At 44.0% G+C, this 22,151-nt stretch overlaps 1 protein-coding gene across 1 annotated transcript in view; it reads right to left on the bottom strand.

Annotated features, from left to right (window-relative positions):
- Nucleotides 1–22,151, bottom strand: part of ADGRV1 (adhesion G protein-coupled receptor V1) — a 753,646-nt gene that overhangs the window by 276,468 nt on the left and 455,027 nt on the right. Inside the window, exons 80-82 of the mRNA XM_069745343.1 lie at nucleotides 16,356–16,602; nucleotides 14,809–14,948; nucleotides 11,399–11,559 (exon numbers count right to left, since the gene is read on the bottom strand). Coding sequence (XP_069601444.1) covers nucleotides 11,399–11,559; nucleotides 14,809–14,948; nucleotides 16,356–16,602 — 548 coding nt within the window. The remainder of the gene's footprint in view (nucleotides 1–11,398; nucleotides 11,560–14,808; nucleotides 14,949–16,355; nucleotides 16,603–22,151) is intronic.

The raw sequence follows: 22,151 nt of genomic DNA, 5'->3' as shown, positions 1-22,151 counted from the left end.
CTGAAAAAAAAAAAAAAAAAAACAAATCAGTGGGAGATTAATATTGCCCTTTCTGCTTGTGTGCCAGTCTTGACTCCTGGGTGTGCCATCTCTCTCTCTCTCTCCAATTGTGGGCCATAGAAAGCCTATTATTTTTTTAGCTTGATTTGGGTTCCAAAATCTACCTGAAAAAATCACTACATCAATCAGTGGGAGATAAATATTGGCCTCTGGGCTTGTGTGCCACTCCTGACTCCTGTGTGCGTCATCTCTCACTCAGTGGGCCATAGAAAGCCTTTTTTTGTTTTATTTCTTTTCTAAATTCTCCCTGAAAAAATCATTTTATTTTATTTGGTTTCTAAATTCTTCCTGAAAAAATCATTTTATTCTATTATTTTTTTTTCCTAAAGTCTCCCTTAAAAAAAAAAAAAATCAAATCAGTGGGAGATTAATATTTACATTTGTGCTTCAGTGACAGTCCTGCGTGTGTGGCATCTCTCTCATTTGTTGCCACCAACAACAGAGTGTGTAACATTGTGCCTGATTTTCGTTGTGGTCTCACTCACCTGTAAAGGGGTAGCTAAATCATACTGAAGTTATAGCTCACCGTGTAATTTGTGTGACAGCAACAAATACCGTTAGTTTGTTTACGTTTTTAAAACAATGAGGAAGTATGGTGGAAGAGGTCGTGGCCGGGGGCGTTCATTGTCAGCTGGTAATGAGGGTAGTGGTAGTGGTGGAGCATCAGCTGGTCGTGGGAAAAAAAATATTGCACCTAAGTCTGGAGCTGTGGAGCCAGGTTCGTCGTCTGGCTACACAAGGCCTCGAACGCTCCCTTTTCTGGGAGTAGGAAAACCGCTTTTAAAGCCGGAGCAGCAAGAGCAAGTTTTGGCTTATCTTGCTGACTCAGCCTCTAGCTCTTTTGCCTCCTCTCGTGAAACTGGTAAATGTCAAAGCAGCGCGTCGTTAGTGGATGTTCACGGTCAGGGACAAGTCGCTTCCTTGTCCTCTTCAGCAAAAACAACAACAGAGAAGAATGCAGCAGGCGACACAACGGGTTACTCCATGGAGCTCTTTACACATACCATCCCTGGCTTAGAAAGTGAAGCAGTTAACAGTCCATGCCCATTACAAGTTGAATCTGACATGGAGTGCACTGATGCACAGCCACAGCCAGACTACTATGCTGGTCCTTTGACTCAGACCACAACATTGCCCTCGCAGGGTGCTGATCAAGAATCAGACCCTGATGAGACTATGTTGCCCCATCACGAACGCTATACCACCGACCGACACGGTGACACAGACGAAGTTGCACACGAGCTACAAGAAGAGGTAATAGATGACCCAGTTCTTGACCCCGATTGGCAGCCATTGGGGGAACAGGGTGCAGGCGGCAGCAGTTCTGAAGCGGAGGAGGAGGGGCCGCAGCAGGCATCAACATCACAACAGGTTCCATCTGCCGGGCCCGTATCTTGCCCAAAACGCGTGGCAAAGCCAAAACCTGTTGGAGGACAGCGTGGCCATCCGGTTAAAGCTCAGTCTGCAATGCCTGAAAAGGTATCCGATGCTAGAAAGAGTGCAGTCTGGCATTTTTTTAAACAACATCCAATTGATCAGCGCAAAGTCATCTGTCAAAAATGTTCAACTACCTTAAGCAGAGGACAGAATCTGAAAAGTCTCAATACAAGTTGCATGCATAGACATTTAACCACCATGCATTTGCAAGCCTGGACTAACTACCAAACGTCCCTTAAGGTTGTAGCACCCTCGGCCAATGAAGCTAGTCAGCAACGCAACATCCCTTCCGGCAGTGTAGGGCCACCATTTTCCGCACCACCTGCAGTATCTGTGCAGGTTTCTTTGCCAGGCCAAAGCAGTCAGGGTCAGGGAATCACCAGTTTCGTAGTAGGAAACACTGCATCTAGGGCACCGGTGGCAACAATACCATCTCCCACCGTCTCTCAGTCTGCCATGTCCACCGGCACCCCCGCTAGTTCCACGATCTCCAGCTCTCCAGTCCAGCTCACCCTACATGAGACTATGGTTAGAAAAAGGAAGTACTTAGCCTCGCATCCGCGTACACAGGGTTTGAACGCACACATAGCTAGACTAATCTCGTTAGAGATGATGCCCTACCGGTTAGCTGAAAGCGAAGCTTTCAAAGCCCTGATGGACTACGCTGTACCACGCTACGAGCTACCCAGTCGACACTTTTTTTCCAGAAAAGCCATCCCAGCCCTCCACCAGCATGTTAAAGAGCGCATCGTCCATGCACTCAGGCAATCTGTGAGCACAAAGATGCACCTGACAACAGATGCATGGACCAGTAGGCATGGCCAGGGACGTTACGTGTCCATCACGGCACACTGGGTAAATGTGGTGGATGCAGGGTCCACAGGGGACAGCAAGTTTGGGACAGTTCTGCCTAGCCCACGGTCTAGGAAACAATTTGCTGTAGCCGTTCGCACCCCCTCCTCCTCCTCTTCGTCCTCCTGCAGAAGCGAGAGCTCGTCCACAGACCGCAGTCGCACAACCACTCCATCCGCAGCTGCCACTGTTGCACACCAGGTCTCCCATTATGGGGCAGCTACTGGCAAACGTCAGCAGGCTGTATTGGCTATGAAGTGTTTGGGCGACAACAGACACACCGCGGAAGTTCTGTCAGAGTTCTTGCAGAAAGAAACGCAGTCGTGGCTGGGCACTGTAGATCTTGAGGCAGGCAAGGTAGTGAGTGATAACGGAAGGAATTTCATGGCTGCCATCTCCCTTTCCCAACTGAAACACATTCCTTGCCTGGCTCACACCTTAAACCTGGTGGTGCAGTGCTTCCTGAAAAGTTATCCGGGGTTATCCGACCTGCTCCTCAAAGTGCGTGGACTTTGCTCACATATCCGCCGTTCGCCCGTACACTCCAGCCGTATGCAGACCTATCAGCGTTCTTTGAACCTTCCCCAGCATCGCCTAATCATAGACGTTGCAACAAGGTGGAACTCAACACTGCACATGCTTCAGAGACTGTGTGAACAGAGGCGGGCTGTTATGTTTTTGTGGGAGGATACACATACACGGGCAGGCAGTAGGATGGCAGACATGGAGTTGTCAGGTGTGCAGTGGTCGAAGATTCAAGACATGTGCCAAGTCCTTCAGTGTTTTGAGGAATGCACACGGCTGGTTAGTGCAGACAACGCCATAATAAGCATGAGCATCCCCCTAATGCGTCTGCTGATGCAAAGTTTGACGCACATAAAGGATCAGGCGTCTGCAGCTGAGGAAGAGGAAAGCCTTGATGACAGTCAGCCATTGTCTGGCCAGGGCAGTGTACAGGACGAGGTAGCGGGCGAAGAGGAGGAGGAGGACGAGGAGGATGATGGGGATGATTATATTTTTAATGAGGAAGCTTTTCCGGGGCCACTGGAAATTGGTGGCGCGGCAAGGCCGGATTCTGGTTTTTTGAGGGACACAAGTGACGTGGATTTGCCTGAAACTGCCCCTCAACCAAGCACAACCGCAGATTTGAGAACTGGAACTTTGGCCCACATGGCGGATTATGCCTTACGTATCCTCAAAAGGGAAACACGCATAACTAAAATGATGAATCATGACGATTACTGGTTGGCCTGCCTCCTTGATCCTCGCTATAAAGGCAAATTGCAAAATATAATGCCACATGAGAACTTGGAACTAATATTAGCAACCAAACAATCAACTCTTGTTGACCGTTTGCTTCTGGCATTCCCTGCACACAGCGCCCATGATCGTTCTCACACGAGCTGCAGGGGCCAGCAGACCAGAGGAGTTAGAGGGGCAGAAATCAGAAGTGGCGTTGGCCAGAGGGGTTTTCTGACCAGGTTGTGGAGTGATTTTGCTATGACCGCAGACAGGACAGGTACTGCAGCATCAATTCAAAGTGACAGGAGACAACATTTGTCCAGTATGGTTACAAACTATTTTTCATCCCTTATCGATGTTCTCCCTCAACCGTCATTCCCATTTGATTACTGGGCATCAAAATTAGACACCTGGCCAGAATTGGCAGAATATGCATTGCAGGAGCTTGCTTGCCCGGCAGCTAGTGTCCTATCAGAAAGAGTATTCAGTGCTGCAGGTTCAATACTAACAGAAAAAAGGACTCGTCTGGCTACCCAAAATGTAGATGATCTAACCTTCATTAAAATGAACCACAACTGGATTTCGAAATCTTTTGCCCCACCTTGCCCGGCTGACACCTAGCTTTCCTATGAAAAGGTCTTGCCTGTGGACTATTCTGAATGCCTTTTCCAATCTCGTAATTTTCTGCACCTGATTGTCCAGCATACGACATGTTTACACCTCACTAAATGGCCAAACTCCCCACACGGGGCCGTGGTATCGACACTTGGCGACAGCACCCGTGAGAGTGCAGTTTGTCTGAAGAGGTGGGTGAGCCCGCTTTTGGTCGACGGCACTGCCACTGGGTCCCTCCTAGTACAATAAAGTGTCTCTGGCGGTGGTGGTGCGCACCCAACGTCAGACACACCGTTGTAATATGAGGGGCCCTGGGCCTGTACCGCCGGCCACAAGACAGTTTCCCCCCACCCCAGCTCAAACAGTGCTCTACCACTTGCAAAATTATCTCACAGCTCCACCAATGTTTAGTCTATGCGCTGACATCCTTCAATGCCTGCCACTGACAATACAATTGTATTGACATTTTTGTTATGTTAGGCCTTCGATGCCTGTCTGTGGTCACTCCTTCCACTAGGCCTCCACTGACCACACCACTGCTGCCCGTGTACCCCTGTAACCAATTTAAAATTGCCTACAGCCATGTGTTATTATTTTAGGCCTTCGATGCCTGTCTGCGGTCACTCCTTCCACTAGGCCTCCACTGACCACACCACTGCTGCCCGTGTACCCCTGTAACCAATTTAAAATTGCCTACAGCCATGTGTTATTATTTTAGGCCTTCGATGCCTGTCTGCGGTCACTCCTTCCACTAGGCCTCCACTGACCACACCACTGCTGCCCGTGTACCCCTGGAACCAATTTAAAATTGCCTACAGCCATGTGTTATTATTTTAGGCCTTCGATGCCTGTCTGCGGTCACTCCTTCCACTAGGCCTCCACTGACCACACCACTGCTGCCCGTGTACCCCTGTAACCAATTTAAAATTGCCTACAGCCATGTGTTATTATTTTAGGCCTTCGATGCCTGTCTGCGGTGACTCCTTCCACTAGGCCTCCACTGACCACACCACTGCTGCCCATGTACCCCTGGAACCAATTTAAAATTGCCTACAGCCATGTGTTATTATTTTAGGCCTTCGATGCCTGTCTGCGGTCACTCCTTCCACTAGGCCTCCACTGACCACACCACTGCTGCCCGTGTACCACTGTAACCAATTTAAAATTGCCTACAGCCATGTGTTATTATTTTAGGCCTTCGATGCCTGTCTGCGGTCACTCCTTCCACTAGGCCTCCACTGACCACACCACTGCTGCCCGTGTACCCCTGGAACCAACATCAGAAAATATAAAAATAAGTATTTTGCTTATAAAAAAGAAAATACTGGAGAGATATCAAATGCAGACATTTTAACATTAAAAACAGACACATACAACAAAAATCTGGTACAGTACTAAAAATGGCCACCAGCTACAATAACTTTCTCCTGCAAGTAGTTAACTGAAAGGTTTTTTCAATTTTAAACACAGATATGGCATCCACCGAGTGTTGTCCTGTCGCGTCTTCTTTATATTATTGCCAAGAAGATGCAAAACAATGAAAATAATAAAATCATTATTTACCAAAAAAATAGAGTAAGTCAAAACCACATTGCAAATAAACATTCATTACAAATAAAGAAGCAGGGCGCGTCCGAGGGTGAGTATATACCTAATAAGAATATAATCACCCTCGGACGCGCCCTGCTTCTTTCCGACAGCCTTCCTTCCTAAGAATCAGCCCTTCCGTGGTGTAGAGAGAGGGTTTGTTACACTCCAAGGTGTTCCCCAGGTTGCCTTTCCTGAGCTTCGATCTTCCGGCTCTCGTTTAGTAGTTGTTGGAAACTACGCTGCATTAGGCCTACAAATTGGGTATGGGGTGTAGAGAGATGGTGTGTTACACTCCAAGGTGTTCCCCAGGTTTCCTCTCCATTGTTTCGATCTTCCGGCTCTCGTTTAGTAGTTGTTGGAAACTACGCTGCATTAGGCCTACAAATTGGGTATGGGGTGTAGAGAGATGGTGTGTTACACTCCAAGGTGTTCCCCAGGTTTCCTCTCCATTGCTTCGATCTTCCGGCTCTCGTTTAGTAGTTGTTGGAAACTACGCTGCATTGGGCCTACAAATTGGGTATGGGGTGTAGAGAGATGGTGTGTTCCACTCCAAGGTGTTCTCCAGGTTGCCTTTCCTGAGCTTCGATCTTCCGGCTCTCGTTTAGTAGTTGTTGGAAACTACGCTGCATTAGGCCTACAAATTGGGTATGGGGTGTAGAGAGATGGTGTGTTCCACTGTAGAGAGATGGTGTGTTCCACTCCAAGGTGTTCCCCAGGTTTCCTCGACAATGCTTCCATCATCATGCTCTCGTTTAGTAGTTGTTGGAAACTACGCTGCATTAGGCCTACAAATTGGGTATGGGGTGTAGAGAGATGGTGTGTTACACTCCAAGGTGTTCCCCAGGTTTCCTCTCCATTGCTTCGATCTTCCGGCTCTCGTTTAGTAGTTGTTGGAAACTACGCTGCATTAGGCCTACAAATTGGGTATGGGGTGTAGAGAGATGGTGTGTTACACTCCAAGGTGTTCCCCAGGTTTCCTCTCCATTGCTTCGATCTTCCGGCTCTCGTTTAGTAGTTGTTGGAAACTACGCTGCATTAGGCCTACAAATTGGGTATGGGGTGTAGAGAGATGGTGTGTTACACTCCAAGGTGTTCCCCAGGTTTCCTCTCCATTGCTTCGATCTTCCGGCTCTCGTTTAGTAGTTGTTGGAAACTACGCTGCATTAGGCCTACAAATTGGGTATGGGGTGTAGAGAGATGGTGTGTTGCACTCCAAGGTGTTCCCCAGGTTTCCTCTCCATTGCTTCGATCTTCCGGCTCTCGTTTAGTAGTTGTTGGAAACTACGCTGCATTAGGCCTACAAATTGGGTATGGGGTGTAGAGAGATGGTGTGTTCCACTGTAGAGAGATGGTGTGTTCCACTCCAAGGTATTCCCCAGGTTTCCTCGCCAATGCTTCGATCATCATGCTCTCGTTTAGTAGTTGTTGGAAACTACGCTGCATTAGACCTACAAATTGGGTATGGGGTGTAGAGAGATGGTGTGTTCCACTCCAAGGTGTTCTCCAGGTTGCCTTTCCTGAACTTCTATCTTCAGGCTCTCATTAAATTGTGGTTAAACGGAACAACTGCATTTGGCGTACTAGTTGGTTTGGGGCCTACTATCGGTGTCTGCCGCTCCTTGCTGTTCTCCTGGTTTCCTGTCCTGAAATTCCGTTTTCAGGCGCTCGTTAAGTAGTTGTTAATGTTAGACTGCATTTGGCCTACTAGTTGGGTTGGGGCCTACTATCGGTGTCTGCCACTCCTTGCTGTTCTCCTCCACTGAACAAAGCTGTGCCGCCTGTTTACTACTGTTGCCAATTTTGAACTGCATTTCGACTACTTACTGATTTGGGCCTACTCTCTGTGTCAGCCTCTCATTCCAGTTGTCCTCCACTGCAATGCCCCCTGATTAGTCCTGTGTTACCAATTTTGAACTGCATTTAGCCCACTTTATTCTTTGGGCCTATATCTGTGTTTCCTCCTCATCCTGCCCATTGCCCAGCCAGTGATAGATGAGTCTGCTGGTACATTGACCCATAACGCAACATTTCCCGTGCACGCTACACTGCAAGATTGTGACCCTGCTGAAAGTCAGGTCCCCCTTCCCGCATACCATACCACCTTACACGGGGACAAACAGGAAGGTGCAGATGAAAGTGCAGGTTCCTTCATCAGGTGGGGGGAGGAATACTAGTTGGCGACGTCACTGGCACAGGGCCTCTCATGGTACGCAAAAGTGTTGCTGCCGGTGGGAGGCGCCCCCGCCGTGCAAACACACCGCTGTACTTTGAGGGGCCCTGTGCCAGTGCCAATGCCAACGAGTGGGCCCCCCCTGCTTGCTCAGGTTCACAGCACTTGCAAAGTTGAAATACTTACCTCTCCCTGCTCCACTGCCGTGACGTGGTCCAGATTTCCTGGGCCCACTAATTACTTGAACCAGCCCTACCCACCACAACTTTAGCCAAATGACCCCCAATTTCAAATGCCTTCCAATTATTATAAGGTAAATTACGCTTGACAAGCTTCATTAAGAAGAATGGATGGTTTTGACATTAAAATGGGCACTCTAGGTGTTTTCCTGGCCCCCACTCACTGCCGACTATGCTGCCCCATTGACTTGCATTGGGTTTCGTGTTTCGGTCGATCCCGACTTTACGTCATAATCGGCCGATTTCACTCGACCCGACTTTTGACTCTAAAAAGGTCAAGGTCGCTCAACTCTAGTTATAAACTGTAGTGAAACACTTGGGGGTTCAAAGTTCTCACAACAAATCTAGATAAGTTCATTGAGGGGTCTAGTTTCCAATATGGGGTCACTTGTGGGGGGTTTCTACTGTTTAGGTACATTAGGGGCTCTGCAAACGCAATGTGACGCCTGCAGACCAATCCATCTAAGTCTGCATTCCAAATGATGCTCCTTCCCTTCCGAGCCTTCCCATGCGCCCAGACGGTGGTTCCCCCCCACATATCGGGTATCAGCGTACTCAGGACAAATTGGACAACAACATTTAGGGTCCAATTTCTCCTGCTAACCTTGGAAAAATACAAAACTGGGGGCTAAAATATAATTTTTGTGGAAAAAAAATATTTTTTATTTGCACGGCTCTGCGTTATAAACTGTAGTGAAATACTTGGGGGTTCAAAGCTCTCACAACACATCAAGATGAGTTCCTTAGGGGGTCTACTTTCCAAAATGGTGTCACTTGTGGGGGTTTCTACTGTTTAGGTACATTAGGGGCTCTGCAAACGCAATGTGACGCCTGCAGACCATTCCATCTAAGTCTGCATTCCAAATGGCGCTCCTTCCCTTCCGAGCCCTCCCATGCGCCCAAACGGTGGTTTCCTCCCCCACTTATGGGGTATCAGCGTACTCAGGACAAATTGAACAACAACTTTTGGGATCCAATTTCTCCTGTTACCCTAGGGAAAATACAAAACTGGGGGCTAAAAAAAAATTTTTGTGGGAAAAAAATTTTGTTTTATTTTTATGGCTCTGCATTATAAACTTCTGTGAAGCCCTTGGTGGGTCAAAGTGCTCACCACACATCCAGATAAGTTCCTTAGGGGGTCTACTTTCCGAAATGGTGTCACTTGTGGGGGGTTTCAATGTTTAGGCACATCAGTGGCTCTCCAAACGCAACATGGCGTCCCATCTCAATTCCTGTCAATTTTGCATTGAAAAGTCAAACGGCGCTCCTTCCCTTCCGAGCTCTCCCATGCGCCCAAACAGTGGTTTACTGCCACATATGGGGTATCAGCATACTCAGGACAAATTGGACAACAACTTTTTGGGTCCAATTTCTTCTCTTACCCTTGGAAAAATAAAAAATTGGGGGCAAAAATATAATTTTTGTGAAAAAATATGATTTTTTATTTTTACGGTTCTGCATTATAAACTTCTGTGAAGCACTTGGTGGGTCAAAGTGCTCACCACACATCCAGATAAGTTCCTTAGGGGGTCTACTTTCCAAAATGGTGTCACTTGTGGGGGGTTTCAATGTTTAGGCACATCAGTGGCTCTCCAAACGCAACATGGCGTCCCATCTCAATTCCTGTCAATTTTGCATTGAAAAGTCAAACGGCGCTCCTTCCCTTCCGAGCTCTCCCATGTGCCCAAACAGTGGTTTACTGCCACATATGGGGTATCAGCGTACTCAGGACAAATTGGACAACAATTTTTGGGGTCCATTTTCTCCTGTAACCCTTGGTAAAATAAAACAAATTGGAGCTGAAGTAAATTTTTTGTGTAAAAAAGTTAAATGTTCATTTTTATTTAAACATTCCAAAAATTCCTATTAAACACCTGAAGGGTTAATAAACTTCTTGAATGTGGTTTTGAGCACCTTGAAGAGTGCAGTTTTTAGAATGGTGTCACACTTGGGTATTTTCTATCATATAGACCCCTCAAAATGACTTCAAATGAGATGTGGTCCCTAAAAAAAAATGGTGTTGTAAAAATGAGAAATTGCTGGTCAAATTTTAACCCTTATGACTCCCTAACAAAAAAAAAAATTTGGTTCCAAAATTATGCTGATGTAAAGGAGACATGTGGGAAATGTTACTTATTAAGTATTTTGTGTGACATATCTCTGTGATTTAATTGCATAAAAATTCAAAGTTTGAAAATTGCGAAATTTTAAAAATTTTCGCCAAATTTCCGTTTTTTTTCACAAATAAACGCAGGTACTATCAAAGAAATTTTACCACTATCATGAAGTACAATATGTCACGAGAAAACAATGTCAGAATTACCAGGATCCGTTGAAGCGTTCCAGAGTTATAACCTCATAAAGGGACAGTGGTCAGAATTGTAAAAATTGGCCTGGTCATTGACGTGCAAACCACCCTTGGGGGTAAAGGGGTTAAAGTACACATAATTTTAGAGGTATACATATTAAATGTTAAGTTTTAGAGTCTAGTGGCTGGCTAAGCCTTAACATGGATACCCAGCTGCAGAGCATCAACCTCCAGGCCCACCCCACACTGAATGTTCTAGAAGGCTGGGTATTTATCCTCTGGACTCTACCCTCTCTACAGCTGTTCACTCAACCCAGCACTAAACATGGCCGATTAACCCCTTTCAGCACTTAGAGTGCTGGAGCATTTTCCTAGGTTGTTATCACTGAAGCTAACACCCTTAGTGAAACATATCTCCCCTTCAGTACTTTACTAGTGACTTTGTCACAATACTATAGCCCATTCCAAATATCATTTCCCTTCCCTTGTTTTAACTTGATGGATCTGTGTCTTTTTTCAACCGTATTAACTATGTAATCATGTCCTAACGTTATTATGAATGGTGATCTCTGGAACTAAAAGGACTGCATCACTAACGTAGCAGAGTGTCCCTCTCTGTTTTCCCTCCACAAAGGCCCTCCCGACCACCTTGCTGTGCAGGCCACTGTTCACAGGATGAGGCAGGAAAACAACAGCAAAGGAGCTGAAGAACTTTTATTTTCAGGATAACTGATGTTCCTGAAGTCAGACCCCCACTGATCATAAAGTGATGGAGCCTATGAGTCATAACCCATTATCAATGGTAATTATAGATGAGTCTCCAGTTTACACAACATGATGAAAAGTAGAATAAATGTATCTGTATTACAGTATTAATCCACTAACCAGAAATGCATATAAACCCCGCACAAAAGAAAGCTTCATTGTAGGAGGAGAGCTTGTCAGTATGAGCATACACAGCATAGGAGGACAAGTGAGTACAAGCACACTCCACATACTGGCCTGCGTCTGACACCACTCGGCACAGCTGACCATTTGACAGCCACCTGCAAAACAAAATGTGCAAAATTATTAACCCGTTAAACAGATGCCATAATTGTGAGTAAAGCATGCGTTCTTAGGTAGTGCTAAATAGTCCAAAACATGTACAAGTCTTCAGATCTCAATGTAAAAGTATGTCCTCAACTGAAAAATTCCTTGAAATTAACTCTAAGCAGGCGTACGACCAGACGAAAATAACCCTAAGCACTTTGGACTTGGTGAACCAGCCACATTTTTTGCACGGCACGAATGATGACACGAGAGCATGAAGATGCTGTTGACAGGCCCATTCCCATAGTGCAGGTCACTGAGTTTGCATCGCTGCAGGGTAAGAACTATTTTAGTTCCCTTCAGCTTGTAAGGAATACCTGTGTCTCAGCAAAACGGGGTAAGAATATAATGCGCGGAAAGAACTGGATGGCATAAACATGTTATTTACAGCTCTGAAGTCCTTTACATGAGGATATTAGTTATATCGTAAGAAAATGTCAAACATATTTGTGGCCCATCTCCACTGCCAAGAAGAAAAATCTGCTGCCACTTAGGAATGGTCCATATTCAAGGTACATTTAGACAGGGGTATTTTGGCCCATTAATGTGCGTGATCAACTATATATCAGTCAATCAGCACTCATATACTGGACAATAAAAACTGATGGGAACAGAATGATAGTTAATAAACTCACTCTCTCCCCTTCTGCAGGCAGGAAACGTGTAAGATCCAACAACTGTCCAAAACTGCCACAATAACGCTAACTTTTTGGACGTCTGATGACACATAGTGAGATGAACTACAAGAGTAAGGCACTGTTCCGATTGGGCCGGTACACCTTGTTGGGGTGAGATGGCTTTTACACTTTTTTGATCAAAATAGTATTAACTAAGTACCCCATTTTATTTACATGTAATATTACTATTCACTTACTAATTAGAGGGTATTTGCTAATTTCGCTTTTATCTTGGGTTCTGTTTGTTAAATGGCCACAGTGTGAGTGCAAATCTATGTACTGCACTTTTAATAACATATGCTCTCTAATTGTTTTGGTTTTGTTTCAGTTTTTTGTACTTTGCACAAATGGGCGTGGCTTCCACTTTTTGGGACATCAATTTTGTTTATATAACTTTCACAGACAGGTGGCTGCATAGTTGGGACTCGGTCCTTCTCTGCCCTTACTTACTTGGAGGTCTGCTGACAAACAGTTGTCATAGCTTGGTCTGGGGATTCAATCCGCTGACCTATTGCTCCGTGGCTGATTCCTTTGTCTGCTGACATATTGCCTTTTCTTCTCTATCCAAATGCTGATAGTTCCAATTATGTTTGTTCCCCCTTCTTGGCTTATTCCTCGACAGGTGTTTTTCATTTTTACATTTTGGTCTGCCCTATCACATTCTGGGTTGGTTTTATGTTTTATATGTTCACCCTTCACTGCACTTCCTTGCTGGCTATACCTCTAGGTGGATTTGAGTTTAGGAGTTCCAGCCCTTCAGCTAAAGAGTTTACGTTGAATAGTAAACACCAATTGAATTTCTGCAGTGAGTCTGTTTGTTTTCATTCCCAGATCCTCTTTCTTTCACCTCTTTAGGTTTCTGGGAGGTTATTCTTGATCCCTTTATTAATGTGTTTTCATTTTCTCATACAGAGTTTTCATATCTTCCTGCACATTTTCCTCTCCTCTTGTTGGCAGTGTGTTGTAGCCTGCCCTCTGGTTCCTCAGGAGTTACAAGAAACCCCCGTTAGACTTACAGGGAGCTAGGTTCGAGATGGCGTCTTCAAGTTGTTCAGCTAGGGATTTTCTAGTCTCTACAAGGACCAGCTGGGTATGGGTGCGGCGTCCCCCTGTAATAGGTCTTCCCTTTTTCTATTACCCATGAGTGAGTATGTTACATTGATAACAATGGTGAGGTGAACTACAAGAGTTAGGTATTGTCCCGATTGGGCACACCTTGTCGTGGTGGGCCTTTACAATTTTTTGATCAAAATAATGTTAACTAAGTCCCTTATGATATTTAAATGAACTATTACTATTCACTTACCTATTACAGGGTATTTTCTCATTTTGTTTTTGGGTTCTGTCTGTTAAATGGCCGCAATGTGAATGCACATCTATGCATTGCACTTACACAAAAATATACTCTGGCTAATTTTTTTATTTCGTCATGGCGTCAAATATGCCTATTGTTTTATTCCTATGAACTTCTTTATATGTCACACAAACTTTTAAAAATGAGCTTTGAATTTGCTGCTCGCAATATGCTAATTGGCCAGCAATAGTCTAGCATTGCATCACTTCTCCCAGACTAGCTCTGCATTGAATCCTCTAATCATACCTCGCAGGGCATGAGTGACATCCTGTATGTAATATACAATACATCTTGGTAAGTCCACAGAAAATTGTACACATGCGCATGATATCTTTTGTGCCTGGGTGATGCCCCATTGGACTAGTCCTAGCTCATTTGTGTATTCTGAGCTGTACATTCAAAGTTTTTCTGCCATGCAAAGGAGTTTATTGGAATACAGCAATAAGTATTTAATGTTATGCTGGCTGTTTAGGGCATTTTTGTCAGACACAGGTGGCTGTGATTGCTGGGGGTGGCACTTAGTGCAGCCTAGCTACAGACGTGTGCAGATAGTCCTGGACATCTCTCTGAATGCAATTAAAGGGTTAAGAATATTGGAGGTTTTTAGTATTTGGAGCTAGTGCTAGGATGAGCAGATGGTTACGGACCTACTGTAGGACGGATCAGGACACTCGTGCTGAGCTTACTGCATAAAACGGTGTAGCCATGATCACTCAAGGGTGGTGTCTGATTTGGAAGCAGGATGTTATAGAGAAAAGGAGCTGATCAGATTGATAGACAGTTTTGTGATAAATCTTGTATTTTATTAATTGAAATCACTGGTGTCAATATACATGTGTGCAATGGGCGAACTTATTCAGTGATTGACAGTCGACAGTCATTCCTGTATGACTGCACATGCAGACATTGCTGTCAACCACCAGGAATATCAACGAACAAAAGACAACTTATACATTATCTTCTCCAACATAACTATGTATTATTCTGCTCCGCGTCTCCTTCTCCATACAATGCTGTCCACCGATCAGACCACATGTACTATATGGCAGTTTCATTTAAGGGGTTAATGGTCTGTACTACTGAGAGTTTTAGTCTAAAGACCAACAGTCTCGATCCCAATGTATAACATACATTACCAATGCTTGCACCGAGAATGAGGAATACATTGGTACCTTTCTGATGCCTGGTTCCACAGGAGACAAAGTGACATGCGAGGAACAATCCGGCCATCAGCTGTATTAATTCTGTAGACAACCTCATTGTTCTCGGCTAAGTGGTAGGAGCGGTTCACTTTCAGACTCACTGATAAAATCTGCAGTCAAATAAAAATGTGAAACAAGATCTGTCAAATGTGAGCAAAATGTAATAATGCATATTGTCTGGTGAATTGGGATCATAAAACATCTTCTTTAATCTCCTAATCTTCATCAAGTCTTAGCAATGCCAACCTGAGTGCCAAAGCTGGGGTGTTGTTAGGTAGGACTTTTAAAGGTAATGTCCAGCGAAAACAAGTTATCTTCTATGTGCAGGATAGCTGACTACTCGCTGATCGGTGGGTGTCCCACCACTTGGACCTGCACCAATTGGGAGAACAAGGAACTTGTTTTTCCCAACTGGGAACTTCTATCCGCATTACAAAATGGCACACCAAGTCGACTGCCACTGTTTTCATTCTCCGTGGAGCCGCCAAAAAGGTAAAGTGTAACACTTAACAGCCCCATAGGAAATGCATGGAGGAGTGGTCGAGCATGCACATTCACTCTCCATTCTAACAGAGGCAAAAGTTCCCCATTTTACTGATCAGTGCGTGTCCCGATAGGTGAATCCTCACCAACCAACAAGTTATCGCCTATTCAATTAATAAGTGATAACTGGTTTTGAATGGCCAGCCATTTAAACTGCACTATTGCTCTATTTGGCACTGTCATGGGGGGTCATTAAGTGGTTGGCAGTGATCCTTGCTAACAAAATAGTGTCTCTGATGGGTCCGTTTTGTGACTCTGTAAATCTTTAGAGTTACTAGTGAACACCAACTACCCAACTGTATGACCCCATTGGACAGATCGGCACCACTGAGCAGGCAAATATCTGTCCACATCGACTTCTTATCTCATTTTTAATCTTTCAATAATAAATGGTGGTAGGAGCATAAACCCACAAAAAGTCCATAGAATTTGCACAAATATGTTTGGCCCTAAAAACCCATTATCTACCAATGTCCTTTTTTGGGGACGCAAAATCTTTTGCTACTAGCAACTAAGATTTTATCATTTTTATAATTAGGTCCAATTTTTTGTGTTGTGTTTGTAAAATGAATGTTTTCAAAATAGGAAATCATGTCATTGTCATTTTTAATTGAATATTGGGACGCCCTTTTCTGAAAAATCTGTAAAATGAAAATTTCGAGTTTGGCAAGTAATGGTTTAATAAATTCCACGCAGGGCTCTAATGAATATCTCCGAGCTAAGTAATATCAGTTTTGCATTTATTCCCTCAGACATGGAGAACACATGTATGTCACAAACATTTTACTAGCCAAGTGCCTGGCTATAAATAAAGCTTGTAACCAATTGCTCTTCTGGAACGGTAAAGTTAATTGTATCACGATTCCAGGAAAAATGCAATGAAGCCGGGGTGTGAGAGTAAAAATAAACATGGAAGGCATCACAGGCTTCTGCCGAGAAGGGACAGCATCCATCTGCTAGAATCTGTCATTTACCTTATCATTTAATGCCCGTTCTTGTCCTCCTGTAAGGAACCATTGCTGACTGCTATATTCAGTAAAATGCAAATATACACAGCCTTCCTCTGAGGTCGTATTCTCAGCAAATACTGGCAAAAGTCTTTCAGGGATCTGGATAGAATCACCATTCTTTCCATCAAACTTATGCCCATTGATCTGCTGTGGGTACCAATGATAGGCACTTATGGTGATATGGGGGCAGGTGTCGAAATGGGTCCTCCCTCTGTTGGGACAAGAGATGATTGCATTACAATGTGGCATCAAATATCAGAACATTTTAGTTGTCTTTTTCATAAAATTATCCACGTTTACTCCTCTGTCAGCCAATAATTAGACATGTTTATTTCTGTAAATGACCAACAACTAATATAATTAGTTCACACATTGCCATATACTGACATTTATTTTCCAATCGGCCAAGAAACGGATGATTAAACATTAAAAAGGGTTTTTGTTTTGCCATTTATTGCATCTGGCAATTTTTGACTGCTTATACTTCAGATATTTTTAATATTATTTGACAAAAGTACACTGAGACTTCTAGTATAATATTTATGGCCAGATGGAATAAAATAAATTAGGGGAGGAACAGTAAAACAAACAGGTAAAAGAACATTTAAAAATGCAAGATGGAAGAGATCCTAATATTTAAATTAAAATGCAATAGTCCATATTCTCCTCCTGCAGCATTGCCGCTCCCGTGATGTTGGCGCCATTGTTCCAGGAAAGTGATGTGACATGGCTGCAGGCCTGTCTGCCCCGGAGGAACATTGATGAGCTACAGATGGCCCATGACACGACACGTGACCCTCCAGTGTCAGGGGTGGTAACATTACTAGAAAGTCAGAACTGCAGAGGGTAAGTATGCACTGCTTTCATTTAAATTAGTGTCCCGTATCCATTAAGCTGGGGTTGTACAGTAATAGACAACCCCTTTAAGTATTATTTCTATACCATCAATAGACAGTCTTACCTTTGATAATCCCATTGGTTCCTGACACGGTGGATCTTTATTTTGTAATGTCACATATACACTGATTAGTTGTACCGGTGTTTTTTCTGTAGACTGTGAGCCGTCGCGGGCAGGGTCCTCCCTCCTCCCGTACTTGTGTGCCTTGTATTGCTCATGTTTATTGTACTTGTCTATATATGCCTCTTTTCACATGTAAAGCGCCATGGAATAAATGGCGCTATATAAATGTATAATAATAATATTAGCAAGGAACTTGAGGGCGAGGGAAAAAGCAGTTGTAGTGGCCTACTTTAAACTATTAGGCTGCCGTCACACTAGCAGTATTTGTTCAGTATTTTACATCAGTATTTGTAGCCAAAACCAGGAGTGGGTGATAAATGCAGAAGTGGTGAATATGTTCCTATTATACTTTTCCTCTAATTGTTCCACTCCTGGTTTTGGCTTACAAATACAGATGTAAAATATTGTCCAAATACTGCTAGTGTGACCGCAGCCTTAAAGGGAACCTGCAGCTATGGGTTTAAAGGGGTTTTCCCAAGAACAAAAGTTCATTATAATCAATAGAGCTTGGAATAATAAGGCAATGTGCACATGTATAATGGTCCACTGCGGATTTTTCCGCAGAGGATTTGATAAATCTGCTGGGCAAAAACGCTGCATTTTTGCTGCAGATTTAACGCGGATTTACCGCAGTTTTTCTGTGAATTTCACTGCGGTTTTACAACTGCGGCTTTCTATAGGAGCAGCTGTAAAACCGCTGCGGAATCCGCAGAAGGATATGTGCACACGATGCGGAAAACGCTGCGGATCCGCAGAGTTTCCGCAGCTGGGGATCCGCAGCAGTTTCCCATGAGTTTACATTACAATGTAAACCTATGGGAAACAAAAAACGCTGTGCACATGCTGCGGAAAAAAACGCGCGGTTTACATTCCGCAGCATGTCACTTCTTTCTGCGGATTCCGCAGCGGTTTTACAGCTGTTTCTATAGAAAACCGCGGTGCAAAAAACACATCGTTTTTGCCCTGCAGATTTGTCAAATCAGCTGCGGAAAAATCCGCAGTCTACCATTATATGTGTGCCCATAGCCGAAAGAAGTGACATGCTGCGGAATGTAAACCGCTGCGTTTTCACGCGTTTTTTTCCACAGCATGTGCACAGCGTTTTTTGTTTCCCATAGGTTTACATGTAAACTCATGGGAAACTGCTGCGGACCTGCAGCTGCGGAAACGCTGCGGATCCGCAGCGTTTTCTGCATCGTGTGCACATACCCTTATAAGTTCCACATTTGGATGTGTTTAACCCCTTTACCCCCAAGGGTAGTTTGCACGTTAATGACCGGGCCAATTTTTACAATTCTGACCACTTCCTTTTATGAGGTTATAACTCTGGAAAGCTTCAACGGATCCCAGTGATTCTGACATTGTTTTCACGTGACATATTGTACTTCATGATAGTGGTAAAAATTCTTTGATAGTACCTGCGTTTATTTGTGAAAAAAACGGAAATTTGGCGAAAATTATGAAAATTTCGCAATTTTCCAACTTTGAATTTTTATGCAATTAAATCACAGAGAGATGTCACACAAAATACTTAATAAGTAACATTTCCCACATGTCTACTTTACATCAGCACAATTTTGGAAGCAAAATTTTTTTTTGTTAGGAAGTTATAAGGGTTAAAAGTTGACCAGCAATTTCTCATTTTTACAACACCATTTTTTTTAGGGACCACATCTCATTTGAAGTAATTTTGAGGGGTCTATATGATAGAAAATATCCAAGTGTGACACCACTCTAAAAACTGCACCCCTCAAGGTGCTCAAAACCACATTCAAGAAGTTTATTAACCCTTCTGGTGCTTCACAGGAATTTTTGGAATGTTTAAATAAAAATGATACATATATGCTAGCCACCTTAGGGAGAGACCCAAGTTGGGCTAAATGTAGCGGGATGAAAGAGACCGAAAATCCCTCTACTAAAGGAAATACATAGCTCTGCCTACTGCAAAGGATTCTGGGTAAACCTGCTATTCTTTGTATTATGCTGCTTATAAATAAAAATGAACATTTAACTTTTTTTCACAAAAAATTTACTTCAGCTCCAATTTGCTTTATTTTACCAAGGGTAACAGGAGAAAATGGACCCAAAAGTTGTTGTACAATTTGTCCTGAGTACGCTGATACCCCATATGTGGGGGTAAACCACTGTTTGGGCGCATGACAGGGCTCGGAAGCGAAGGAGCGCCGTTTGACTTTTCAATGCAAAATTGACTGGAATCGAGATGGGACGCCATGTTGCGTTTGGAGAGCCACTGATGTGCCTAAACATTGAAACCCCCCACAAGTGACACCATTTTGGAAAGTAGACCCCCTAAGGAACTTATCTAGATGTGTGGTGAGCGCTTTGACCCACCAAGAGCTTCACAGAAGTTTATAATGCAGAGCCGTAAAAATAAAACAAAAATTTTTTTACCACAAAAATTATTTTTTAGCCCCCAGTTTTGTATTTTCCCGAGGGTAACAGGAGAAATTGGACCCCAAAATTTGTTGTCCAATTTGTCCTGAGTGCGCTGATACCCCATAAGTGGGGGGGAACCACTGTTTGGGCACATGGGAGGGCTCGGAAGGGAAGGAGTGCCATTTGGAATGCAGACTTAGATGGAATAGTCTGCAGGCGTCACATTGCGTTTGCAGAGCCCCTAATGTACCTAAACAGTAGAAACCCCCCACAAGGGACCCCATATTGAAAACTGGACCCCCCCAGGGAACTCATCTAGATGTGTTGTGAGAACTTTGAACCCCCAAGTGTTTCACTACAGTTTATAACGCAGAGCCGTGAAAAAAAAAAATCCCCCAGTTTTGTATTTTCCCGAGGGTAACAGGAGAAATTGGATCCCAAAAGTTGTTGTCCTGTTTGTCCTGAGTACGCTGATACCCCATATGTTGGGGTAAACCCCTGTTTGGGCACACGGGAGAGCTCGGAAGGGAAGGAGCACTGTTTTACTTTTTCAACGCAGAATTGGCTGGAATTGAGATCGGACGCCATGTCATGTTTGGAGAGCCCCTGATGTGCCTAAACAGTGGAAACCCCCCAATTATAACTGAAACCCTAATCCAAACACACCCCTAACCCTAATTCCAACGGTAACCCTAACCACACCTCTAACCCTGACACACCCCTAACCCTAATCCCAACCCTATTCCCAACTGTAAATGTAATCTAAACCCTAACCCTAACTTTAGCCCCAACCCTAACTGTAGCCTCAACCCTAACCCTAGCCCTAACCCTAACCCTAGCCCTAACCCTAGCCCTAACCCTAACCCTAACCCTAACCTTAGCCCTAACCCTAACCCTAGCCCTAATCCTAACCCTAGCCCTAACCCTAGCCCTAATGGGAAAATGGAAATAAATACATTTTTTTAATTTTTCCCTAACTAAGGGGGTGATGAAGGGGGTTTGGTTTACTTTTATAGCGAGTTTTTTAGCGGATTTTTATGATTGGCAGCCGTCACACACTGAAAGACGCTTTTTATTGCAAAAAATATTTTTTGCGTTACCACATTTTGAGAGCTATAATTTTTCCATATTTTGGTCCACAGAGTCATGTGAGGTTTTTTTTTTTTGCGGGACGAGTTGTCATTTTTATTGGTAACATTTTCGGGCACGTGACATTTATTGATCGCTTTTTATTCCGATTTTTGCGAGGAAGAATGACCAAAAACCAGCTATTCATGAATTTCTTTTGGGGGAGGCGTTTATACCGTTCCGCATTTGGTAAAATTGATAAAGCAGTTGTATTCTTCGGGTTAGTACGATTACAGCGATACCTCATTTATATCATTTTTTTATGTTTTGGCGCTTTTATACGATAAAAACTTTTACAGAAAAAAAAATAATTTTTGCATCGTTTTATTCTCAGGACTATAACTTTTTTATTTTTTTGCTGATGATGCTGTATGGCAGCTCACTTTTTGCGGGACAAGATGATGCTTTCAGCAGTACCATGGTTATTTATATGTGTCTTTTTGATCGCGTGTTATTCCACCTTTTGTTCGGTGGTATGATAATAAAGCGTTGTTTTTTGCCTCGTTTTTTTTTCTTCTTACGGTGTTTACTGAAGGGGTTAACTAGTGGGCCAGTTTTATAGGTCGGGTCGTTACGGACGCGGCGATACTAAATATGTGTACTTTTATTGTTTTTTTTAAATTTAGATGAAGAAATGTATTTATGGGAATAATTTATATTTTTTTTCATTATTTAGAAATATTTTTTTAAATTTTTTTTTTACACATTTGGAAATTTTTTTTTTAAACTTTTTTATTTTGTCCCAGGGGGGGGACATCACAGATCGGTGATCTGACAGTTTGCACAGCACTCTGTCAGATCACCGATCTGACTTACAGCAATGCAGGCTTCACAGTGCCTGCTCTGAGCAGGCTCTGTGAAGCCACCTCCCTCCCTGCAGGACCCGGATCCGCGGCCATCTTGGATCCGGGGCTGGAGCAGGCAGGGAGGTGAGGAGACCCTCGCAGCAACACGATCACATCGCGTTGCTGCGGGGGGCTCAGGGAAGCCTGCAGGGAGCCCCCTCCCTGCACGATGCTTCCCTGTACTGCCGGCACATCGTGATCATCTTTGATTGCGGTGTGCCGGGGGTTAATGTGCCGGGGGCGGTCCATGACCGGTCCTGGCACATAGTGCCGGATGTCAGCTGCGATAGGCAGCTGACACCCGGCCGCGATCGACGGCGCTCCCCCCGTGAGCGCTGCTGATCGCATATGACGTACTATCCCGTCGGT

This window comes from Ranitomeya imitator, chromosome 1, assembly GCF_032444005.1.
Source record: "Ranitomeya imitator isolate aRanImi1 chromosome 1, aRanImi1.pri, whole genome shotgun sequence".
NCBI classification, from domain to species: Eukaryota; Metazoa; Chordata; class Amphibia; order Anura; family Dendrobatidae; genus Ranitomeya; species Ranitomeya imitator.
Note: the sequence above shows the minus strand (reverse complement) of the source record. Positions and strands in the feature narration are given on the sequence as shown.